At 35.3% G+C, this 21841-nt stretch overlaps 1 protein-coding gene across 1 annotated transcript; it reads right to left on the reverse strand.

Annotated features, from left to right (window-relative positions):
- On the reverse strand, positions 1-19911 carry FBXO47 (F-box protein 47). Its single transcript, XM_012765936.3, has 10 exons — positions 19690-19911; positions 19088-19258; positions 16032-16108; positions 13615-13692; positions 11958-12066; positions 6714-6890; positions 5581-5727; positions 4473-4615; positions 1900-2059; positions 1-213 (listed from the first exon to the last, which is right to left on the reverse strand). Exons 1-10 carry the CDS (start codon positions 19868-19870, stop codon positions 101-103), a joined length of 1356 nt encoding a protein of 451 aa, XP_012621390.1. The 5' UTR covers positions 19871-19911; the 3' UTR covers positions 1-100.
- Between the last annotated feature and the right edge of the window lie 1930 nt (positions 19912-21841).

Genomic DNA, 21841 nt, shown 5'->3' on the forward strand with positions numbered 1-21841 from the left:
AAAAAAGTCCCACAGATGCTATTTTTCTGGGTGTAAAAAAGTAGCACCCTTCTCATTGTTGGTTCAGTGAGATTTTTTAAAGGCAAGGCTTTCTGCGTATTTAGGTAGAGAGAATATTCATGGTCAAATACAGGACCTCCTTATGGAAGTTAGCCTGAGCATGTACAAGATGGAACAAATTCAAAAAGCTTCTGTCATCTTCATCATGGTCTCCTATATGCCAAACACAGGAATAGACAGCAGGGAAAAGAAAATGATAGTTAAAAATTTAAATATATGATTTATTCGAAACATAAGATATTCTAATTGTCCCTAATAGTATTTAAACAGAAGACTTGTTATTAGTGACCTTTACTCAGTCAGATGTTAACCCCTGAAATCATGGAATTATATAAGAACACTAGATTATAAGTCAGAAGAAGAGGATACTGGGCCATGCTTTATTACTTTTAACTTCATGACCTTGGGCAAGTTAGGTCATTTCCTTTTTTTTTTTTTTTTTGAGACAGAGTCTTACTCTGTTCCCTGGGCTAGAGTGCTGACAGCCTAGCTCACAGCAACCTCAAACTCCTGGGCTCAAGTGATCCTCCTGCCTCAGCCTCCTGAGTAGCTGGGACTACAGGCATGTGCCACCATGCCTGGCTAATTTTTTGTATATATATTTTTAGTTGGCCAATTAATTTCTTTCTATTTATAGTAGAGATGGGGTCTTGCTATTGCTCAGGCTGGTTTCGAACTCCTGACCTCGAGCGATGCGCCTGCCTCAGCCTCCCAACAGTGCTAGGATTACAGGCGTGAGCCACTACACCCAGCCTAGGTCATTTCTTAATGCCTTAGTTTTCTCATCTGTAAGACAGAGTTAATATCATGTTGATTGCCTAATAAAACTATAAAATAATATTTGTTGAAAGTATACAAATATAAGATATTATAATGATTGTGATGGTTGGCAAGTGAGCAAGTTAAAATTTTTGCTGTGCAAAATTGAAAGTGGTTCCTTTCAGAGCACACTCTTCAACTTTACTTTCTCCATTAAAATCAATACCAGATTTTTTTTTTTTTTTTGAGACAGAGTCTCGCTTTCTTGCCTCGGCTAGAATGAGTGCCGTGGTGTCAGCCTAGCTCACAGCAATCTCAAACTCCTGGGCTCAAGCAATCCTCCTGCCTCAGCCTCCCGAGTAGCTGGGACTACAGGCACGAGCCACCATGCCCAGCTGATTTTTATATTATATATATTAGTTGGCCAATTAATTTCTTTCTATTTTTATGGTAGAGACGGGGTCTCACTCAGGCTGGTTTCGAACTCCTGACCTTGAGCAATCCGCCCGCCTCGGCCTCCCAGAGTGCTAGGATTACAGGCGTGAGCCACCGCGCCCGGCCAGATTTTTTTTTTTTTTTTGAGGCAGGGTCTCACTCTGTTGCCCTGGCTAGAGTGCCATGGTGTCACCCTAGCTCACAGCAACCTCAAACTCCTGGGCTCAAGCAATCCTTCTGCCTCAGCCTCTCAAGTAGCTGGGACTACAGGCATGTGCCATCATGCCTGCCTAATTTTTTCTATGTAATTTTAGCTGGCCAATTAATTTATTTCTATTTTTAGTAAAGACAGGGTCTCGCTCTTGCTGAGGCTGGTTTCGAACTCCGGACCTTGAACGATCCTCCCGCCTCAGCCTCCCAGAGTGCTAGGATTACAGGCGTGATCCACCATGCCCTGCCAATACCAGATTATAAAAGTGACAAAAACCAGGAACTACATTTATCTCAAAGAAAAACAAACAAAAAAGTGTCTGTTCCTCCTATTGTTAGTTTAGAAATAAAAGTCTACACAGAGCTAGCTCTGTCTTAAGTGGAGACTAGATTGCATTTTTACTCCCACCTGTGCTCCATCTACATTCTACTTACCAGACATAACTGATTGCAGCATTTCCATTATAACACATGCAAATGCATTTGCCACACTCTGAAGGAAGTTAATTTTTTCCAATGGCGTGCTAAAGACGTTACATACTTTTTGCATCATTTTAACTGCCCAATTCATGCAGTACAGTTCTTTCTCACACACCTGATGTAGACATACAAAGCATTATTGTAAACCTTCATGTGAAGAAAGCTATAGAATTTGAAAATGTTCTTGACAATGATGGCTGATGGTTTTACATCATTTATCATATACGACACCATACTGAGTCTATAAAATGGGAAATGCTCTTATATCTAATATTCCTTTTCTTTCAAATGGTACAATTTTAGTGGAAAAAAGTGTGAAGTATATAAAAGCCTGGTTCAAGATTATCATAGAATATTATTTATCAATGCAAGAACTAATATCAAAACCAGTTATTGAATATATGAAAAATAAGACTTCTGCTCATTCACTCATTCAATAAACATTTACTGAGCACCTATTAAGATCTGGAGATACAATGACAAGCCATAAAGACACAGTTCTATTTTCAAGGAGTCCAGTGAGGGTGAGAGACAAATAGGTGATTTCAATAGGCAAGAGAACTCTACGGTATTATCAACTTCCTATCTTGAGAGTTGTAAGGAATATTTGTTTCTCCATTGTTTAAAAGATAAACATTTAATGTAAAGATTACATGTTCTTAGCTAAAATTGACTGAAAAGTAAAAGATTTATTTATTAACGTTCTAAATGGCCTACTGAACTCACCATAGCCAAATAGAAAACATACAGCAATATAAACTGTATATAAATATACAAACTAATAATATATAGCAGTGTAAGTAAATAATGTTAATATGACAGGAAAGATTTAGTAACCACTTATTATGTGTAAAGCACTGTACCAGGCACTATGAAAGAAATAGGTGACACAGTCCTGGATTTCAAAGAGCTTGCAATCTACTTGGGGAGATGATCTACCCCACACATATAATGGCTTACAAACACTTAATAGTAACTGAAGATAAAGAGAAGACAAATTGGAGGCAATTTAGCGAACATTAATGATCAGAGTTGAGATGTTAATCAGAGAAGGCTTTCTAGAGGCTTCTCCACCCCTAGTGACTTTCTCTCCATTCCATTTGCTACAGTTCTGCCAAAATGACCTGCCAAAACCACAAAATGGGTTATGTCTCTCCCCTTAAAACTTTTCAGCAGATCTCTATTAGAAGATGGGTTCAAGTTCTGCAGAATGGCCTAAAAAGCCCTTCCTTACTTAGCCTCTCCCTTCCTGTCTAACCTCACCTCCTGCTACTTCTCCTGTGTACATTTTACCCTTCAGAAATCATACTGAACTACTTACGGTGCCTTGAATATAGTCATGTAGTTACACTTATCTACTGCCTTGAATAATCTGCAGCTACCTGCTACCTACCTGGTGACCTCCTATTTGTTTTTTAAAAGCTTTATCTACTGGGATTGGGGAAGCCCTCTCTGTCCTCCATTCTCCCAATACTGGCTCATTTGGCTACCTTTTTTTGTATATATATTTGCACTTATTTCACTGTATTTATTTATGTGTATCTTGATATTTCTTAAAAGACTATAAGCAGCTTGTGGTCAGAGATTTGTTCTATTATAATAATTTCCATAGTCCTAGAATCTAACACAGTTTATGGTAAATAGTAAGCACTCAAATTTATGTTAAATGAATGAATATTAAATATATTTTTAAGACTTTTTATTTTGAAACATTTTAACTATACAAAAGTAGAAAGAATAATAGAAAGAATCCCCAGTACTCATTTCCCAGCTTCATCGATTGCCAATCTGGTTTCATTCAACTCTCCTCCCATTTACTTTCACATTCTCTTCCCATCCCATTGATTTCTGAAGTAAATAAAATAGGATGCTTTTTAAAAATTTTTTTTAAAAGAATGTAATTTAGCAGAGCTGTATAATGACAATCTAGATGTGAAGTGTAGAGAGTTAATATAAAGAATGATTCCAAATATTATAGTTAATTATATATTTTAATACTTTGGGAAAGAAACATTAAAAATATATACTTAGGCCAGGTGCGGTGGCTCACGCCTGTAATCCCAACACTCTGGGAGGCCGAGGTGGGCGGATTGCTCGAGGTCAGGAGTTCGAAACCAGCCTGAGCAAGAGCGAGACCCCATCTCTACTATAAATAGAAAGAAATTAATTGGCCAACTAATATATATAGAAAAAATTAGCCGGGCATGGTGGTGCATGCCTGTAGTTTCAGCTACTGGGGAGGCTGAGGCAGTAGGATTGCTTGAGCCCAAGAGACTGAGGTTGCTGTGAGTGAGGCTGATGCCACGGCACTCACTCTAGCCGGGCAACAAAGTGAGACTCTGTCTCAAAAAAAAAAAAAAAAAAAAAAAAAAAAAAAAATATATATATATATATATATATATATATATATATACTTAAATAGTTATTCTTTCAAAACATTTTGTGTACACTTCAATTCCTTCAGGTTAGTTCCTGAAGAAATTGTGATGTTAAACAACTTGTTAAAGAAAATCTTATTTTTTACTTACCAAAGCCAAAAAGACTATGAGCCTTGCCAGTTCAATGGCCCGTCCGTTCACAGCTTTACTAGCCATGAAAGTGAAACAGATGCTGTTCCCGCTTAGGATTAGGAGACGTGCATTATTCTCTAGAAGCCACTCACGGGGAACCACTTTTATTAGAGGAAGAACAGTTATTTAATGAGAAATTACACCATAGTTATAGTAAGCACCATTAAATACATGCAGTATTATATCACTTTATTGGAAATACAATTACTGCCAAGGGAAACACTTGGAAAAAATGCTTTAGTTTTTCAGTTACAGCATTGAGCCAGAGACAGATATTATTGCCATGTCATGGTGGCTCTTACAAATGTACTAGTAATATTGTCAAAGCAACCCTCCTCCACATAGATCAGCAGGCAAAGTGGCCTAACTGTGTAAGGAAAGAAACCTTGCAAACTTTAGAATCTAAAGGATTATGCAGGAATGAAAAAAATTGTTTCATCTCTCCTATACCAGCAGAAAAGGGCTTTCTTCCTTACATAACCTACCAGGGTGCTTTTGAGAACTTGCAAAATGGGAGTAATTAAGCTAATTAAACTATAAAGCTTTCAAACAATAAATATATATTTATAAAATTGGAAATCAAAGGAAAGTAAGCTGATGTTACGCATTCACTTCAAACATAATGCCAACTTCTTCATACATTTTAGAGTATTTATTTATTTATTTATTTATTTATTTTGAGGCAGAGTGAGACTCTGTCTCACTCTGTCACCCAGCTAGAGTGCTGTGGCATCAGCCTAGCTCACAGCAACCTCAAACTCCTGGGCTCAAGCAATCCTTCCGCCTCAGCCCTCCAGAGTAGCTGGGACTACAGGCATGCACCACCACACTCGGCTAATGTTTCCTATTTTTGGTAGAGATGGGGTCTTGCTCTTGTTCAGGCTGGCCTCCCAGAGTGCTAGGATTACAGGTGTGAGCCACTGCTACCAGCCATAAACATTTTAGATCATTTAATGATTTCTAATAGGTACTTCATTTGTTAACAGTAGAATTATCTTTACAATTTTATATCTCTATTCTAATAATACATTTCTATTATTCCATGTTAGTAAATATATTTTTTTACCTGATAGTTCATCTACAAGACTGATAACATCATCTGCTGTCCACTCTTTAGTGCCTGTGTCATATAGTAATTTAATGGCATCAGCCAAACCTTTCAGACTGGATTCATCTGTAGGTCCTTCTACCATTTTCTGCCAAACCACCTGTCCTGAATTGAAACAAAAACTAGGCTATGACAGAATAGTTGGCTTTGTGATAAAGACTTTATGGATTGTTTAAAAAGGAAAGTGGATTGCGTGATGAAATCCCATTACTTATATTAATATAAGCTATTAATACTTTCATTTTAACTTTCATAATGAAAGGTCAATTCTGATAACAGTATAAATTTGAATGTTTCTTACTGATGTGATGAAGCACAGACAGCAACAATAGCTAAATGAAGTAAATGAAAGTGGTTTCACCTAGCAGAATAGTACTTCTAGTTCAAAGATAATGCTACCCCATAAGAGAAACTGGAATAAGCAATTAATGTAATATTACTAAAATAAAATAAAACCTATGGATGTCCTTCTAAAAAAAGAGAATATACTATATTTGAGACTCTCTCAAATATTTCTATCAGGACAGAATAATTCAGTTAACTTTTGATTATTTATCATGATCAATTATCTTTGTGGAGTACAGAAAACAAAATTTTAACCCCAGACTGGCTTCCTCTGCTACTCAACATACTTTAAGCTTATTACCTCTCAGTCAATGTGAACTGGAGAAATGCATGATATTTTTAACATTAATCTAAGCAAAATTAGACAAAAACTTGCAAAAATTCCTATTTCATCCCAAACTAAATAAAACATCAGTTCTGACTACCACTTTGCTTCACTAGCACTATTAGTTGCCTCTGGTAGCAAACATAACCTTGAGTTAAGATAATATTTAAATATGAAAAGCAGCTCTTTTAGGTAAACCAGGGATGATAGGAATATATTTGATAATGGCCTATAGCAGAACAATTTACTTCTTAGACTAGTTTAGGCGATGCACAAGTTAGTGTAGTATATACCTATGAATCGTGAAACAGTTTAGTCATTAGAAATGATGAAAACTGAGCAGCTGCAAAAAGATTTGCTTCCTAAAGTAAAAGTAATTAACCAGTTACGTAACATACGTCTCTGAAAAATGAGTGCTCACCATCCTGAGGAGAGATTGGACCAAAGATGATATACAGTAATCTTGCCTGATTCACCATTGGCCACGGTCTTAATAGTCGCGTCAACCAAAAAGCTGAATCACTTCGATGTGTCCAGTGATCAAGCAGGACACTCCTACAGAATAATCTGATCCTTAACTCCAGTTTTCGGGCACTTCCTATGAAGACAAAAGAATTGTAAACCATTCTTCCTAGAAAGGTTGATGTGCATATTGGATAGTGATCAGAACAACTTATTAACCATTTGTAAACAGTGATCATAAACTGGGTTTCTAAACAAGATGTAACCAAGAGATTATCTGTTCTTCTGATGACCTAATTTCAATATTGGCTATCTACTTACCCTTACCTTCCTGATTTGTAAATACTTTGAATAATGGGTCAATCAAAAGACATGCTTAAGTTTACCAAAATCTTATACAATTTTGGATTTAAAAATAAATAAATGCAGAGAAAGGTAAAAGACATACATCATTAATATACTTTGAAATAATGAAAGCATTATTTCATTTCCTTATATAATAACTTTAGATTATTAAGGGACTACTTTTTTTTTTTAGACAGAGACTGACTCTGTTGCCTGGGCTAGAGTGCAGTGGCGTCAGCCTAGTTCACAGCAACCTCAAACTCCTGGGCTCCAGGGATCCTCCTGCCTCAGCCTCCTGAGTAGCTGGGACTACAGGCATGTGCCACCATGCCTGGCTAATTTTTTCTATATATATTAGTTGGCCAATTAATTTCTTTCTATTTTTAGTAGAGACGGGGTCTCACTCTTGCTCAGGATAGTTTTGAACTCCTGACCTTGAGCGATCCACCCGCCTTGGCCTCCCAGAGTGCTAGGATTAGAGGCATGATCCACCGTGCCCGGACTTTAAGGGACTAATTTTTTTTTTTTTTTTTTTTGAGACAGAGTCTCACTTTGTTGCCCAGGCTAGAGTGAGTGCCATGGCGTCAGTCTAGCTCACAGCAACCTCAAACTCCTGGGCTCAAGCAATCCTCCTGCCTCAGTCCCAAGTAGCTGGGACTACAGGCATGTGCCATCATGCCCAGCTAATTTTTTCTATATATGTATTAGTTGGCCAATTTATTTCTTTTATTTATAGTAGAGACGGGGTCTCGCTCTTGCTCAGGCTGGTTTCGAACTCCTGACCTCGAGCAATCCGCCGGCCTCGGCCTCCCAGAGTGCTAGGATTACAGGCGTGAGCCACCGCGCCCGGCCTAAGGGACTAATTTTAAAAACTGCTTTTTGAGATATAATTCACATACTTTACCCATTTAAAGTGTACAATTCAATGGTTTTTAGTATATTCACAGATATGTGTAGCCATTACCACAGTCAATTTTAGAACATTTTCATCTCTTCAAAAGGAAATCCTGCTCTTTTAGCTATCACCCCCCTATCTCTCTGTCCTTTACTACCCCCAGCTCTAAGCAACCAATACTCTATTTTCTGTCTCCATAGATCTCCCATTCTGGATTTTAATACGAATTAAATCATATAGTATGTGGCCTTTTGTGACTGGCTTATTTCATTAAACATAGTATTTTCAAGGTTCATCCATCTTGTAGCATATATCAGTACTTCATTTCTTTTTATGGCCAACCAATATTCCATTGTATAGATGTACCACATTTTGTTTATCCATTCACCCAGTGATGGACATTTGGGTTGTTTCCACCTTTTGACTATTATGAATAGTGCTGCTATTAACATTCATGTTGGCCAGGCGCAGTGGCTCACGCCTGTAATCCTAGAACTCTGGGAGGCCGAGGTGGGCAGATTGCTTGAGGTCAGGAGTTCGAAACCAGCCTGAGCAAGAGTGAGACCCCCATCTCTACTAAAAATAGAAAAAAATTAATTGGCCAACTAATATATATAGAAAAAAAAATTAGCTGGGCATGGTGGTGTAGTCCCAGGAGGCTGAGGCAGCAGGCTTGCTTGAGCCCAGGAGTTTGAGGTTGCTGTGAGCTAGGCTAACGCCACGGTGATCACTCTAGCCTGGGCAACAAAGCAAGACTGTCTCAAAAAAACAAAACAAAACAGAACAAAAATTCATGTACAAGTTTCTGTGTGGACATATGTTTTCATTTCTCTTGGGTATACACCTAGGAGTGGAATTGCTGGATCATATGATAACTCTATGATAACTCTGGAACTGCCAAACTGTTTTCTAAAGTGACTGCACCATTTCATATTTCCAACAACATTATGAGGGTTCCTATAGCTTCACATTCTTGCCAACACTTGTTTTCTAACTTTTTGATTCTAGCCATCCTAGTAGATGTAAAATGGTATTTCACTGTTTTTGGTTTTTTGAACCACTTTATTGAAATATAATTTACACAACATAAAATTCACCCATTTAAAGTATACAATTCAATGGGTTTTGATGTTTTATATTACTGATTTTTTACATTGTGGTAAAATATAGATAACATAAAATTTGCCATTTTAACCACTTTTAAATGTACAATTCAGTGGTGTCAATTACATTCACAATGTTGTTCAACCAACAACACTGCCTATTTCCAAAACTTTTTCATCACTCCAACACAGACTCTGCAACCATTAAGCAATAACTCTCCATTCTCCCCTGCCCTTAGCTCCTATCTCCTGGTAACCTCTGATCTACTTTCTGTCTCCACGAATTTGTCTGTTCTAGGTATCTCATATACATAGAATCATGCAATATTTGTCCTTTTGTTCCTGGTTTCTCTCATTTAGCATAATGTTTTCAAGGTTCATCCATGTTATAGCATATGCCACATTTTCTTTATCCATTCATCTGTTGATGGATACTTGTGTTTCGGCCCTTTGGCTATTATGAATAATGCTGCAATGAACACTAGAATACATGTATCTAAATCCCTGCTCCTCAGTTCCATTAGGTATATACCTAGGAGTGGAATTGCTGGGTCATATGGTAATTTTGTTTAGCTTTTTGAGGAACAACCAACCTGTTTTCCACAGTGGCTGCACCATTTTATACTTTACATTCTCACACCATTTACATTTTACTTACTTGTAGCTAAAATAAGTATAAGTGAAAAGTCTACTAATGATCTAAGGCCATATGTAAGTACTCCCTGGTGTGTCAAGCCAAGTAACATGGAAGTTTAGAGGAGAGAGATTACCGCAGGTGTGGGGAGATCACGAAACGCTTAACTGAGGAGGTCAGGCAAATTGAGTCCTAAAGGATGAGAAGGAGAGAGTGTGTATCAGGAAAATTAGATAGAATAAATAAAAGGTACTGAGATAGAAATGTTTAAGGGGTGTCTAAGACACAATGAGCAGAGCAATATGCCTATGTCAAACTGATATAGAAAGTAGTGGGCAGTAGATTTGAAAAAGTAGATTGGGGCCAGAATGTGGAGGCCAGAATTAATAATTTGGACTTTATTTTAAAGACATCAGAGAGGTAACAAAAGTTTTTGATTAAGGGAAGGACATGAAAATTAATTTTCTTATTGTTTCATCGGGATTCTAAATATGCCTTTTTGATCTATAATTGTTTTATTATGAAATATTTCAAGCTGACAGAAAAAAAGAGATACCATAACAAATACAGCATGCCTATCACCTAGCTTTGCTAAAGCTTTATTTTTTGCTATATTTTCTTTAGATTTAAAAATAAGTAAAACATTACACAGATACAGTTAAAGCTTCTTGTATATCACTTCTAATCCCTTTCCCCTTCCTCCCCAGAGGTAACCAACATCCTGAATTGGGCTTTATCCATCCTGTACTAGTCAGGGTTCTCTAGAGAAACAGAACCAACAGGATGGATGGGTGTGTGTATGTGTGGAGAGAGAGAGAGAGAAAAAGAGAAAGAGAGAGAGATTGATTTTAAGGAATTGGCTCGCGTGGTTGTACAGGCTTGGTTAAGTCCAAAATCTGCAGGGTAAGCTGGCAGGCTGGAGACCCAGGGAAGAGTTGCACTCCAGGTCCAAAGGCAGTCTGCTGGCAGAATTCCTTCTTGCTTGAGGAGGTCAGCCTTTTTCTATTAAGGCTTTCAACTGATTGGATGAGGCCCACCCATATTATGGAGGGTAATCGGCTTCACTCAAAGTCTACTAATTTAAATGTTAAGTTCATCTAAAAAAAATACCTTCAGAGAAACACCCAGAAGAATGTTTGACCAAATATCTGGGTACCATGGCATAGCCAAGTTGACTATACAAAATTAACCACCATACTATCCAACTATGTTCTTATAATTTTTTACACATGTAATGTAACCATAATGAATAAATATAATTGTTTTACATGTTTTTAATATGTATACAAATGGTATCATACTGAAAGTATCCTTTGGTAACACTTTTTTCTCAAATTATGTTTTAAGATTTATCCATATTAATATATATATAGCTCTAGTTCATTCATTTTAACTGCTGATGGTTTTAATTATATGAATATACCAAAATTCATTTATCCATTCTCCTGACAATAGGCATTTAGATTGTTTGCAGTTTTTCATGGTTACAAATAATGCTGCAATGTTCATTCTTTCACATCTCCCTGTGTACATTTTGGGAATTTCTCAGAAATTGCTAGATGTAAGAGTCTATAATTTTGAAAATATGAAATATTTCACATTTATAGAAAGGTTTAAAGAATATCATAATGAATTCTTACATTCACCACCCAGCTTAAGGAATAAATTATTATCAATATGGTTGAAGCTCTCTGAGTAATTCTTTCTCCAATTGCACACTGCTTTTTGCCTCACTATCCCATTCAGTGTTTATCATTCCCTTACACCTTACATTTCTTTGTTCTTTTACTATATATGTATGCTATAACGTATTTTTTTTTTTTGAGACAGAGTCTCACTCTGTTGCCTAGATTAGCGTGCTGTGGTGTTAGCATCGCTCACAACCTCAAACTCCTGGGCTCAAGAGATCTTCCTGCCTCAGCCTCCCAAGTAGCCGGGACTACAGGCATGTGCCACCATGCCCTGCTAATTTTTTTCTATATATTTTTAGTTGGCCAATTGATTTCTTTCTATTTTTAGTAGAGACAGGGTCTTGCTCTTGCTCAGGCTAGTTTCAAACCCCTGACCTTGAGCAATCCTCCTGCCTCGGCCTCCCAGAGTGCTAGGATTACAGGTGTGAGCCACCGTGCCAGGCCCTATAATGTATTTTTAAGTACATTTTTGAACTCTGCTTTTTTTTTTTCTATTTTAATCTCTGTATATTATTTGCAAATTGTAGATCTTTACCTGGTTTGCTGCAGACAACAGTCTGCATCTTACGGGAGAGGTTCGTCAGCTCACACAAAAAGTTAAAAACGCGGTGACACTCAAGTTCATCCCAGCCTGCTGTTAAGGTCTGAGGAAAATAAAATACAAGAAACATTGTGGATGTTCAGACCATCAAATTAAAATGTACATCACTACTGCTTTATGAGCATAACTTTTTAGCACATGATCAAGGTGACATGCAATTTTTATCCACTATGGAACTAACAAATTAATAAGCAATTTATGTAAACAAAACCTGGAAAGGCTGCAAAATCCAAGTTTTTTTTTGGTTGGAAAGGAAGTATCATTTTAGAGAGCTTTTAAATGGTATTGAATCCTGAACTTTGACAATATGAGGAAAATAACAAAGTAAGGCTAAAGCCCACAGCTTTAGACATCTGACTCAGAACCACACACTGTAGCTTAGACTCCCTATGACCCACCTCCAGTTGTCATTTATGATACTGCTTACAAATGACCTCATTTTAATGTGATAATTCTGAGCATTTTTGACTTCTGGATGTGAACATCCAAAAAAAACTTTTATTAGGAAAGATTTATACCTTTGAACCTACTAGAATGTACAAACATATATGAAAAGGAGATTCAAATGGTTGATAACTCTAATTGTATTTTGAAAGGTTTATTAATCAAATAAATTCTTCTTAAAATAGTTAACTGGATTTAAGGAGTTTAAAAATGAATCTTAAGTAGGAGGAGGGAGGAGGGGATGGGTAAATTCACACCTAACAGGTACAATGCACACTGTCTCAGTGATGAACATACTTATAATTTAGACTCAAATTGTAAAAAAGCAATTCATATAACAAAAACTTTTGCACCCCCATAATATTCTGAAATTTAAAAATTTAATAAAGTAAAAGAAACTGGTAACAGTGATTACTTCTGATAAAGGGAACTCAGGGGACAAGGAGTGCTTTTGTAAAAAATAATAAATAATAATTATTATTATTATAATAAATAATAATAAATAAAGTGCTTTTCACTTTATACATTTTGCTCAGGAGTTCGAGACCAGCCTGAGCAAGAGTGAGACCCTGTCTCTACTAAAAATAGAAAGAAATTGCTAGGACAGTTAAAAAATATATAGAAGAAACAAGCCGGGCATGGTGGCGCATGCTACTTGGAATGCTAAAGCAGAAAGATTGCTTGAGCCCAGGAGTTTGAGGTTGCTGTGAGCTAGGCTGATGTCACGGCACTCTAGCCCGGGCAACAGAGTGAGACTCTGTCTCAAAAAAAAAAAAAAAAGAAAAGAAAAGAAAAAGAAAAAATAAATTCTCTCTCTATACACACACAAACACAGATACACACGTGCATGCATGCACGCACATACACTACCCTATAATATTTCTAGTCTTTACAATTGGCTGGAAACTTTGAGGACATTGGTATAGAGTAAATAAATATCAAACATTTTCACCACTGAAAAGCTCAAGAAGATAATCTGGGATGGCAAACACACTATTAGATTAATATGTCTTTAAATCTTTATAATTTTATTTTGCTGTCTTTAAAATTATTATAACTTCTATTAATCTATGGAAAGATAGATTACATACTCTACTTGTTAACCATTCAAAAAGCATCCCTTTTCTTCTTTCATTAAAAAAAGTACCTGTAAAAACATTCCATAACATGGTAATCCCAAACATTGCATAGGAGCTGCACAGCCATTGAATTTAAAACAGGAAACCTGTAAAGAGAACAATTGTTAATACCTCCTTTTCAGTGAAACTATACAATGATTTGACATTCAAATTTAATGGAAATGAATAAGAATTCTTTCAGTATATATTCTGATTAGCATTGTGTTATATAGGTGAGGATTACAAAAGAAGTATAAAACAAATTATCTGCCCTCAAGGAGCTCACAATTTATTTGGGAGAATAAGATATACCCACATGAAATTATTACAATAATTTAGGTCAGAATATTTATAAATGTAAAAATGAATGAATAAATACTATAATCAGATAATATAAAAACTTGGAAAAGATAAATGTGGGAATGATCCAAAGAGTTTAATGAAGGAAACATATAATAAGCAATGTCTTAAAGTAGGAATTTTTTTTTTTTTTTTTTTGAGACAGAGTCTCGCTTTGTTGTCCAGGCTAGAGTGAGTGCCGTGGCGTCAGCCTAGCTCACAGCAACCTCAAACTCCTGGGCTCGAGTGATCCTTCTGCCTCAGCCTCCCGAGTAGCTGGGACTACAGACATGCGCCACCATGCCCGGCTAATTTTTTCTATATATATCAGTTGGCCAATTAATTTCTTTCTATTTATAGTAGAGACGGGGTCTTGCTCTTGCTCAGGCTGGTTTTGAACTCCTGACCTTAAGCAATCCGCCTGCCTCGGCCTCCCAGAGAGCTAGGATTACAGGCGTGAGCCACAGCGCCCGGCCTTTTTTTTTTTTTTTTTTTTTTGAGACAGAGTCTCACTTTGTTGCCCAGGCTAGAGTGAGTGTCGTGGCGTCAGCCTAGCTCACAGCAACCTCAAACTCCTGGGCTCAAGCAATCCTGCTGCCTCAGCCTCGCGAGTAGCTGGACTACAGGCATGCACCACCATGCCTGGTTAATTTTTTCTATATATATCTTAGTTGGCCAATTAATTTGTTTCTATTTATAGTAGAGACAGGGTCTCGCTCTTGCTCAGGCTGGTTTCGAACTCCTGACCTCAAGCAATCCACCTGCCTCGGCCTCCCAGAATGTTAGGATTATAGGCGTGAGCCACCAGCACCCGGCCTAAAGTAGGATTTAGATATAAAGAATGGAAAGTATTGGTGAGGGAAACAATAAGAACAAAATTGAATGGAGGTAGAATAAACAATGTTCATTTGGTAAGAAAGATATGACAAGTTTAATTAGGCTCAAAGTAATAGGAAATAAGGTTGCATTGTTGGAAAAATCCTAAATACCAGCAATAGACTTCGGACTTTATCTTCCTGAAATTGAGTAGCCACTAAAAGATTTCTAAATAAGAAAGTTATCTGGATGAATGTGATGCTTTAGGAAGAATAACCTTAATTCAGCACACAGAATGGTTTGGAGAGTAATGAAATGAATGGCAGAAAGATCATTTGGGAAGCTGCTGCAATAATATAGACCAAAATTCAACGCAAATACTGACATGAAAAAGTCAGTGCATCAGAAAGTTAGCATAGTACTCTGTGTAGAACTGAACCATCAGAGTTGGATGTTTGTTTGGATTTGTACAGTAAAACTCAGTCTTATTTAGAGATTATGCCCAAATGCATTGATACACATATCTAAATCTACTATCATAAAAGGTCTGTCATTTTATATATTAAAAATACCCTCTTATGTTTTTGTGCATTTAAACAATAAGATTTTTTTTTTTTTTGAGACAGAGTCTCGCTTGTTGCCCAGGCTAGAGTGAGTGCCGTGGTGTCAGCCTAGCTCACAGCAACCTCAAACTCCTGGGCTCAAGCAATCCTGCTGCCTCAGCCTCCCGAGTAGCTGGGACTACAGGCATGCGCCACCATGCCCGGCTAATTTTCTATATATATTAGTTGGCCAATTAATTTCTTTCTATTTATAGTAGAGACAGGGTCTCGCTCTTGCTCAGGCTGGTTTCGAACTCCTGACCTCGAGCAATCCGCCCACCTCAGCCTCCCAGAGTGCTAGGATTACAGGCGTGCGCCACTGCGCCCGGCTAACAATAAGATTTTAACATTTAGAAATTATTTCATTTTAATAAATACCTAAATCATCACTTAAAAATTTCCCCAGTATTCTTATGTGGGATAAAAATACTTTATACTCTGAGAAATATAATAAATTTGACTGATGTCCTTAGTTACATATAAAAATTGTTTTACAATAAGTAAAAGACTACTGTACTACATTTTGGTGTTATATAATCTCCAAGTACTTTGTAAAGTATTAGATTACGATAAATCAAATTTTGAAATTCCACTAATTAAAGATAGATTTAAAATGAGTATAAGGCATTAATAATAAAACATCTTTATGATAATCAAAATTGTGAACTAATTCAGAAGTAGGATCTTACTTCTGTTAGTATTTTGTGAATATACTTTAGCCTTTCCTTGGTGGGTAGCAGCAACGTGCATCTTTTAAACAGTAGACCTAAGAAAGTAAAAAGACACACAAAAAAATGATAACAATGCAATCAATTTAAGAATATCAATAGAGCAAAGCATAATGTTTCCTGAAAGTCAAGTATGGTATATCACAGTGGAAAATGAGTTGATATGATTTTTAAGAAAAAGTTTGGGAGGACGGGTGTAAAATACTTACATGGTATTTACCAAGTGACCCTGATGTCTATCTAAGAGTCTTTAACATGCGATCTTGCTGAAAATTTTAAAATTGATACTACAGGACATATGTGGGAAAATATTTAAAGTTAAAAAACACAATAATAAGACATAAACATACACTAGGGAAACTTTATTTTGTCTATTACATAGAAAACAGATTCCAATATCTCTTGAAATTAACCTCATGTCCACAAAGGAAAATGTTTTAAGAGTTGTTAACGTAAAACATGGAAAGAATGAGAAAAGAGATTTTTGTACTCCCCTCTCCAAATATAAAAATTTTAAGTCATAAATACTTAAAATTTCAGAGGTTAGATTTCTTTTTCTCTCACAGAAAGTATTCAGTAAGGATGAAATATCTATCTCTTCCTTCGAAAATATCCTTTTATGGGGATTGCATGTTAAGAATGTACAGGATTTTGTGTTCAGATATTTATGAAAGAAAAAACCCCTTCAATTTCACACTGCTATATGTAACTTGAACTACAGTGACAGGAAGTGTTTGATTTGTTTCCTCTAAGTATTCTGTTTTCCTAAAATGGCAATACATTGTTAACATTCCTATAAGGGCAAATGTACTCAATCTAAAAATAAGATACATGGTAGGAAAATATGTACCTGAATCTCATGAATCTTCAGTTTTCATCTTCTCTGCATTTACTTTTTTAATAACTGAAGAATCTATGGGAATCTCATTTATTTTTAGAAGTTGCTATGTTTGGGTAACACATGAACAGAATTAAGTTCTAAACATAATCCCTCCTTATTTTTGTATAAAAAAAGATATTTTTCAATGTTTAGTTTTTAGGCTGAATTCTTTTCCTTTCATACTTTGGCTTCTAGTCCCATGACATATTATAGCTGAGGAACTATAAGAATGTATTATCAGTTAGTTGCCTGTTCTTATATAAAACTCCTATTTTTAAGGATTGCAATTTATGATAAAACCCGATATGTTCTGACTTTTTTTTTCAACACAGGTGTTCTGCTATACCCTTTAGAGACCAACTTCTTTAACTTGTTCCCACTAAAATAGAGTCAGATACAATGTTCTTTCCACACTGGCCATCTGCTCTGTTTTATATGAAGAAGCAAATTAAAATTTATAATCTTCAAAGCACAGGATTCTGAAAATGTTATTTTAATGTGTGAAAATAAGAACAGATCAGATAGGAATGGCAACATGAGAAAACGGTAAGTATATCAAACATTTACCTAAAGAATCAGTCATAAGCCAGGTGTCTGGATTAAAATTAAATGGAAGCTTCAATCATTACATGAATAAAAACATTTTAAAAAGCTAGCTATTAAGATTACTATATATCTGTATTTTTAAACTGAATTATCCTTATAATTGTCTTAATGCTTTGTTTGTTTGTTTAAACAATTGAGATTTGGTCAGGGAGGAAAAAATTCAAGTACTACTTCTCCTGCAACTAATGATGTTTAAAAAAAGACATTTACAATGAGAAGTAGCAAAAAGCAATTGTCATATTTTGTTACAGAATTTACTAAACCTATTCATAAATACTGAAACCAACATTATAATCAGGTTACATATTTTTCATTCAGTCTTTTTAATACACAGGTAATTATCAAAATACTATGATATATTTACATATCTATGCAGTCTCATTTTATTATCTTTTTTTTTTTTTTTTTTTTTTTTTTTTTTTTTTTTTTTTTTTTTTTTTTTTTTTTTTTTTTGAGACAGAGTCTCACTTTGTTGCCCAGGCTAGAGTGAGTGCCGTGGCGTCAGCCTAGCTCACAGCAACCTCAAACTCCTGGGCTCGAGTGATCCTTCTGCCTCAGCCTCCCGGGTAGCTGGGACTACAGGCATGCGCCACCATGCCCGGCTAATTTTTTTATATATATATATCAGTTGGCCAATTAATTTCTTTCTATTTATAGTAGAGACGGGGTCTCGCTCAGGCTGGTTTTGAACTCCTGACCTCGAGCAATCCGCCCGCCTCGGCCTCCCAAGAGCTAGGATTACAGGCGTGAGCCACAGCGCCCGGCCTCATTTTATTATCTTAAAGCTAGGCATCCCTAGGTTACTAAAAGGCAATATTCACTTAACTTGCTATTATGCATTTATTTAAATCACAACATTATCTTAAGATTTGGTTTTATTGCCATGCTTTCATTATTATAAAGTGTTTTCATAATTAAATTGGTGTCATTAGTCAAATCAAAATTAGAATTTTATTTCAGCACTCTTAGGGAGAATGAAATTGATGAATGGGGTAAAAGACATAAATGATTATAAGTCCAGGGAAGAAAGATCATACAGAATTTACTTTGATAAGGTCAATTTAATTAAACCATAATAGTTTATTAGTAAATGTGTAGCATGCTTAAAATAAACCCGTAGTTTCTGATAAGAGAATAAATAATCTTCCACAATATGTTTAGATTTCTTTTCTATTTTTAAGAACTAGATTATGGTTGAAAGGGAAAAAAGATATAGAAGTAGGACTCATTAGACCCATAGGAAGTAAAGCATAGAAAATACATCAATTTCCTAAAATGGTAAGCCACCTAGACAATAAGCATAGGTGACATTTTATTTATTTTACATTAAAGTTCATTTTCTTGTCTTTACAGATAAATGTAAAAAATTGTTGTTTAGGGAAAGTCCTCACACTGAAGAGTAGAAACATCATAGAAATAGGCACATTTTAGAAAATATTCCATTTCCCACTGGCCTTACAGAATTTTATAATAAATTCCTCTTAATTAAGCATAGTTCTTTACTTGTTGCTATTCTCATTACATAAATTACCTAGAGATTTGTAGTGTTCCAATATAGCTGAGTCTTGTCTCCTGCCAGGCAGCTCAAGGTTATGAAAGTCCTGTAGTAAAAGTCTTTTGCTTCCTGACGAGGTTGAGATATAATTAATAATTTGCTGGCTGACTGTTTTGGACACCATGCTTAGCATGCTGATATCCTTCACTATCAAAAGAAATATATATATATATATATATATATATATACACACATTTATATATGAATAAATGGCTTAAATGCAAGAATATCACTATTAGTACACTATATAACTTAACTCAATAATAATTATAATAATACACCATTGGGAAAAAAGAGAAAAATCTTAATAGTGTTTTAAATTCAGTTCTCAATTAGAAACATGTTGGGATGTCACAATCAAATTACCATGACATCATCATTAGAAGCATGCTTTAAAGAGTCTGAATATTGTGCTTTCTCATTGTACCCCTTATCTGACAATGATGAAACTTTAGAAAAAAATCTTCATGTTAATGCCATTAACATTTTAGCAGGGACTATGATGACAAACTAATTCTTGGGAAAAATTAAAATATCTTAGCGTCTTGTGTAGCCTATTCACAGTCCCCAAATCTCACCTGACAAATATCTTAAAATTATTTGGAATATTTCCAATGGCAAGGCTTTAAAACTTCCAAGTGTTGATAAGGGCTGAGAGTCTGAGCCAAGAGTGTTGGAAAAATAGCTGGATCGACGATTACTACGTCTACATTTCTGGTTGGGAATCAAAGTGAAACTGGTATTTATTCTGGATGCCATCCTTGTTCTTAGCTCATCAGTTTATCCTGGTTAGAAAAACAAAGTACAAGAGACAAAGAAGGGAAATTAAAGCAATGCAGAGCTGGTTTTCATTTGTTTGTTTATTTATTTATTTTTATTTTTTCGAGATAGGGTCTTACTCTGTTGCCTAGGCTAGAGTGCAGTGGCATGATCATAGCTCACTGCAGCCTTGAACTCCTGGGCTCAAGTGATTCTCCTGCCTCAGCCTTCCAAAATGCTGAGATTATAGGCATGACCCACCATGCACAGCCTGTTTGTTTTTAATGAAGAGGTTGCTGCTATGACGGGCAATGCGCAATAGCTGTCTCCATATTTACAAAAGTTTTAATGTGATGACTAATTTGTGGAGTTCCAATAGAGTCTATTTATTCATCTCAGCATCATTTCAAAAAATTTTAAATCCTTTACCTCCTGGCCAAATAGTCTAGATAAAGTTTTAGTAGGAAATGAGGCATGTATTTGGATGAGATATATTTTAAGACAAGAAAAATGCAAAATAGTAAAAAAATAAATAAAAGATTTGACACAAAATCAATATAACACAAAATACATTCAATATCTGTTAATTAGTATGTTATTTTTATAATCTTTATATTTTAAAAATTAAAGCATTAATGTAGATTTAAAATTTGTAGTAATGTTTTTCTATTTCTTAAAAACTCAGCAACAACATGTTCTTTTATTTGAAACAATAAAAACAAAGAGAGACTTTGTGTTTAGAGCAATTTAAATAGAGACTTTGTGTTTAGAGCAATTTAAATTTACTAGCTCTAATAGATTAAGTAGGTGATATTACTATTACCAATCATGTGCTGTATAATATACAACTAAGCAGTGAAATTAGTCTTATAAAATTAATAAGACTAGAATAGATGAATAGTAATACTTTGTCCCTCAGTTCCACTTTTTGTTAATAGTAGTGAGTGATATGTCTTAGGAAGGGCCTATACAACTTGATTTCAAAAATGAATATTTCCTAAAGGAAACTTATTAAATATAACTTATTAAAACCACTGATTATTTACTTACACTAAATAATAATAATATACACACATATCTCACACAGTGACTCTGTCACTTTATTGCTTCAGTTCAGAAAATGTCTATGTGTATATATACATACACATATATATGTGCATAACTGTAATGCCAATATAAGGCTCCTTGTTTCTGAAGTAACAACTAAGACATCTCATCAAACAGTTACAAACATATCTGGCCAAAATACAATTTCTCCTTTTTATACAAAATGGCTAAAGTCACATTGTTACCTATTCATCTCAAAAGGTTACATATCAACTTATATCAATTTAAAATTAGTTATACATTTGAAAACATGACAAAGAAATTCAGTGCTTAGTGAAAAGCATAATCTGAACCTCCTTTCAAACCAAACCATATTGTTTTGCTTCAGCATTCAGTAAACATTTAAATTAGTAGACATTTTAAAATAATCATTAAAATTACACTAATAACATGTCAAAAAGCTTACAAAATACATCTAAACAAAAAGAAAATTAAATTCACTTGTAAACACTTTGGTTTATATCACTCCAGAATTTTACATATATATTTATTCCTTTTTAACAAAAAAGGGAGATCACCATTCATGCTCTTATTTTGTAATCTGCTTTTTTCAATGAATTCTCTTTCTATGCTAATAAATATACTTCTACAAGTATACACATTTTAATGGCTGCATGTAATTCTACCAAGTGGAAGAATCTTAGTTTATTTAATCTCTGAAGTTGTTTTTAACTTTTCACAGGTGTTTAAAGCATTTTAATATCAATAAAATATAAATCTAGCCTAGGATTTGCCCTGTTTCTTTAAGGAATCTTGTAAAGTGGGACTTGGGTGGGGCCTGCGGGGTTTTCAAAGTCTCACTGACACCCTGTGGTTGGAGACTCTGGTGTGTCAACTAGGTATATATCCAGTTAAACCTTTGAG

The sequence above is a fragment of the Microcebus murinus genome, chromosome 18 (assembly GCF_040939455.1).
Source record: "Microcebus murinus isolate Inina chromosome 18, M.murinus_Inina_mat1.0, whole genome shotgun sequence".
Lineage (NCBI taxonomy): Eukaryota > Metazoa > Chordata > Mammalia > Primates > Cheirogaleidae > Microcebus > Microcebus murinus.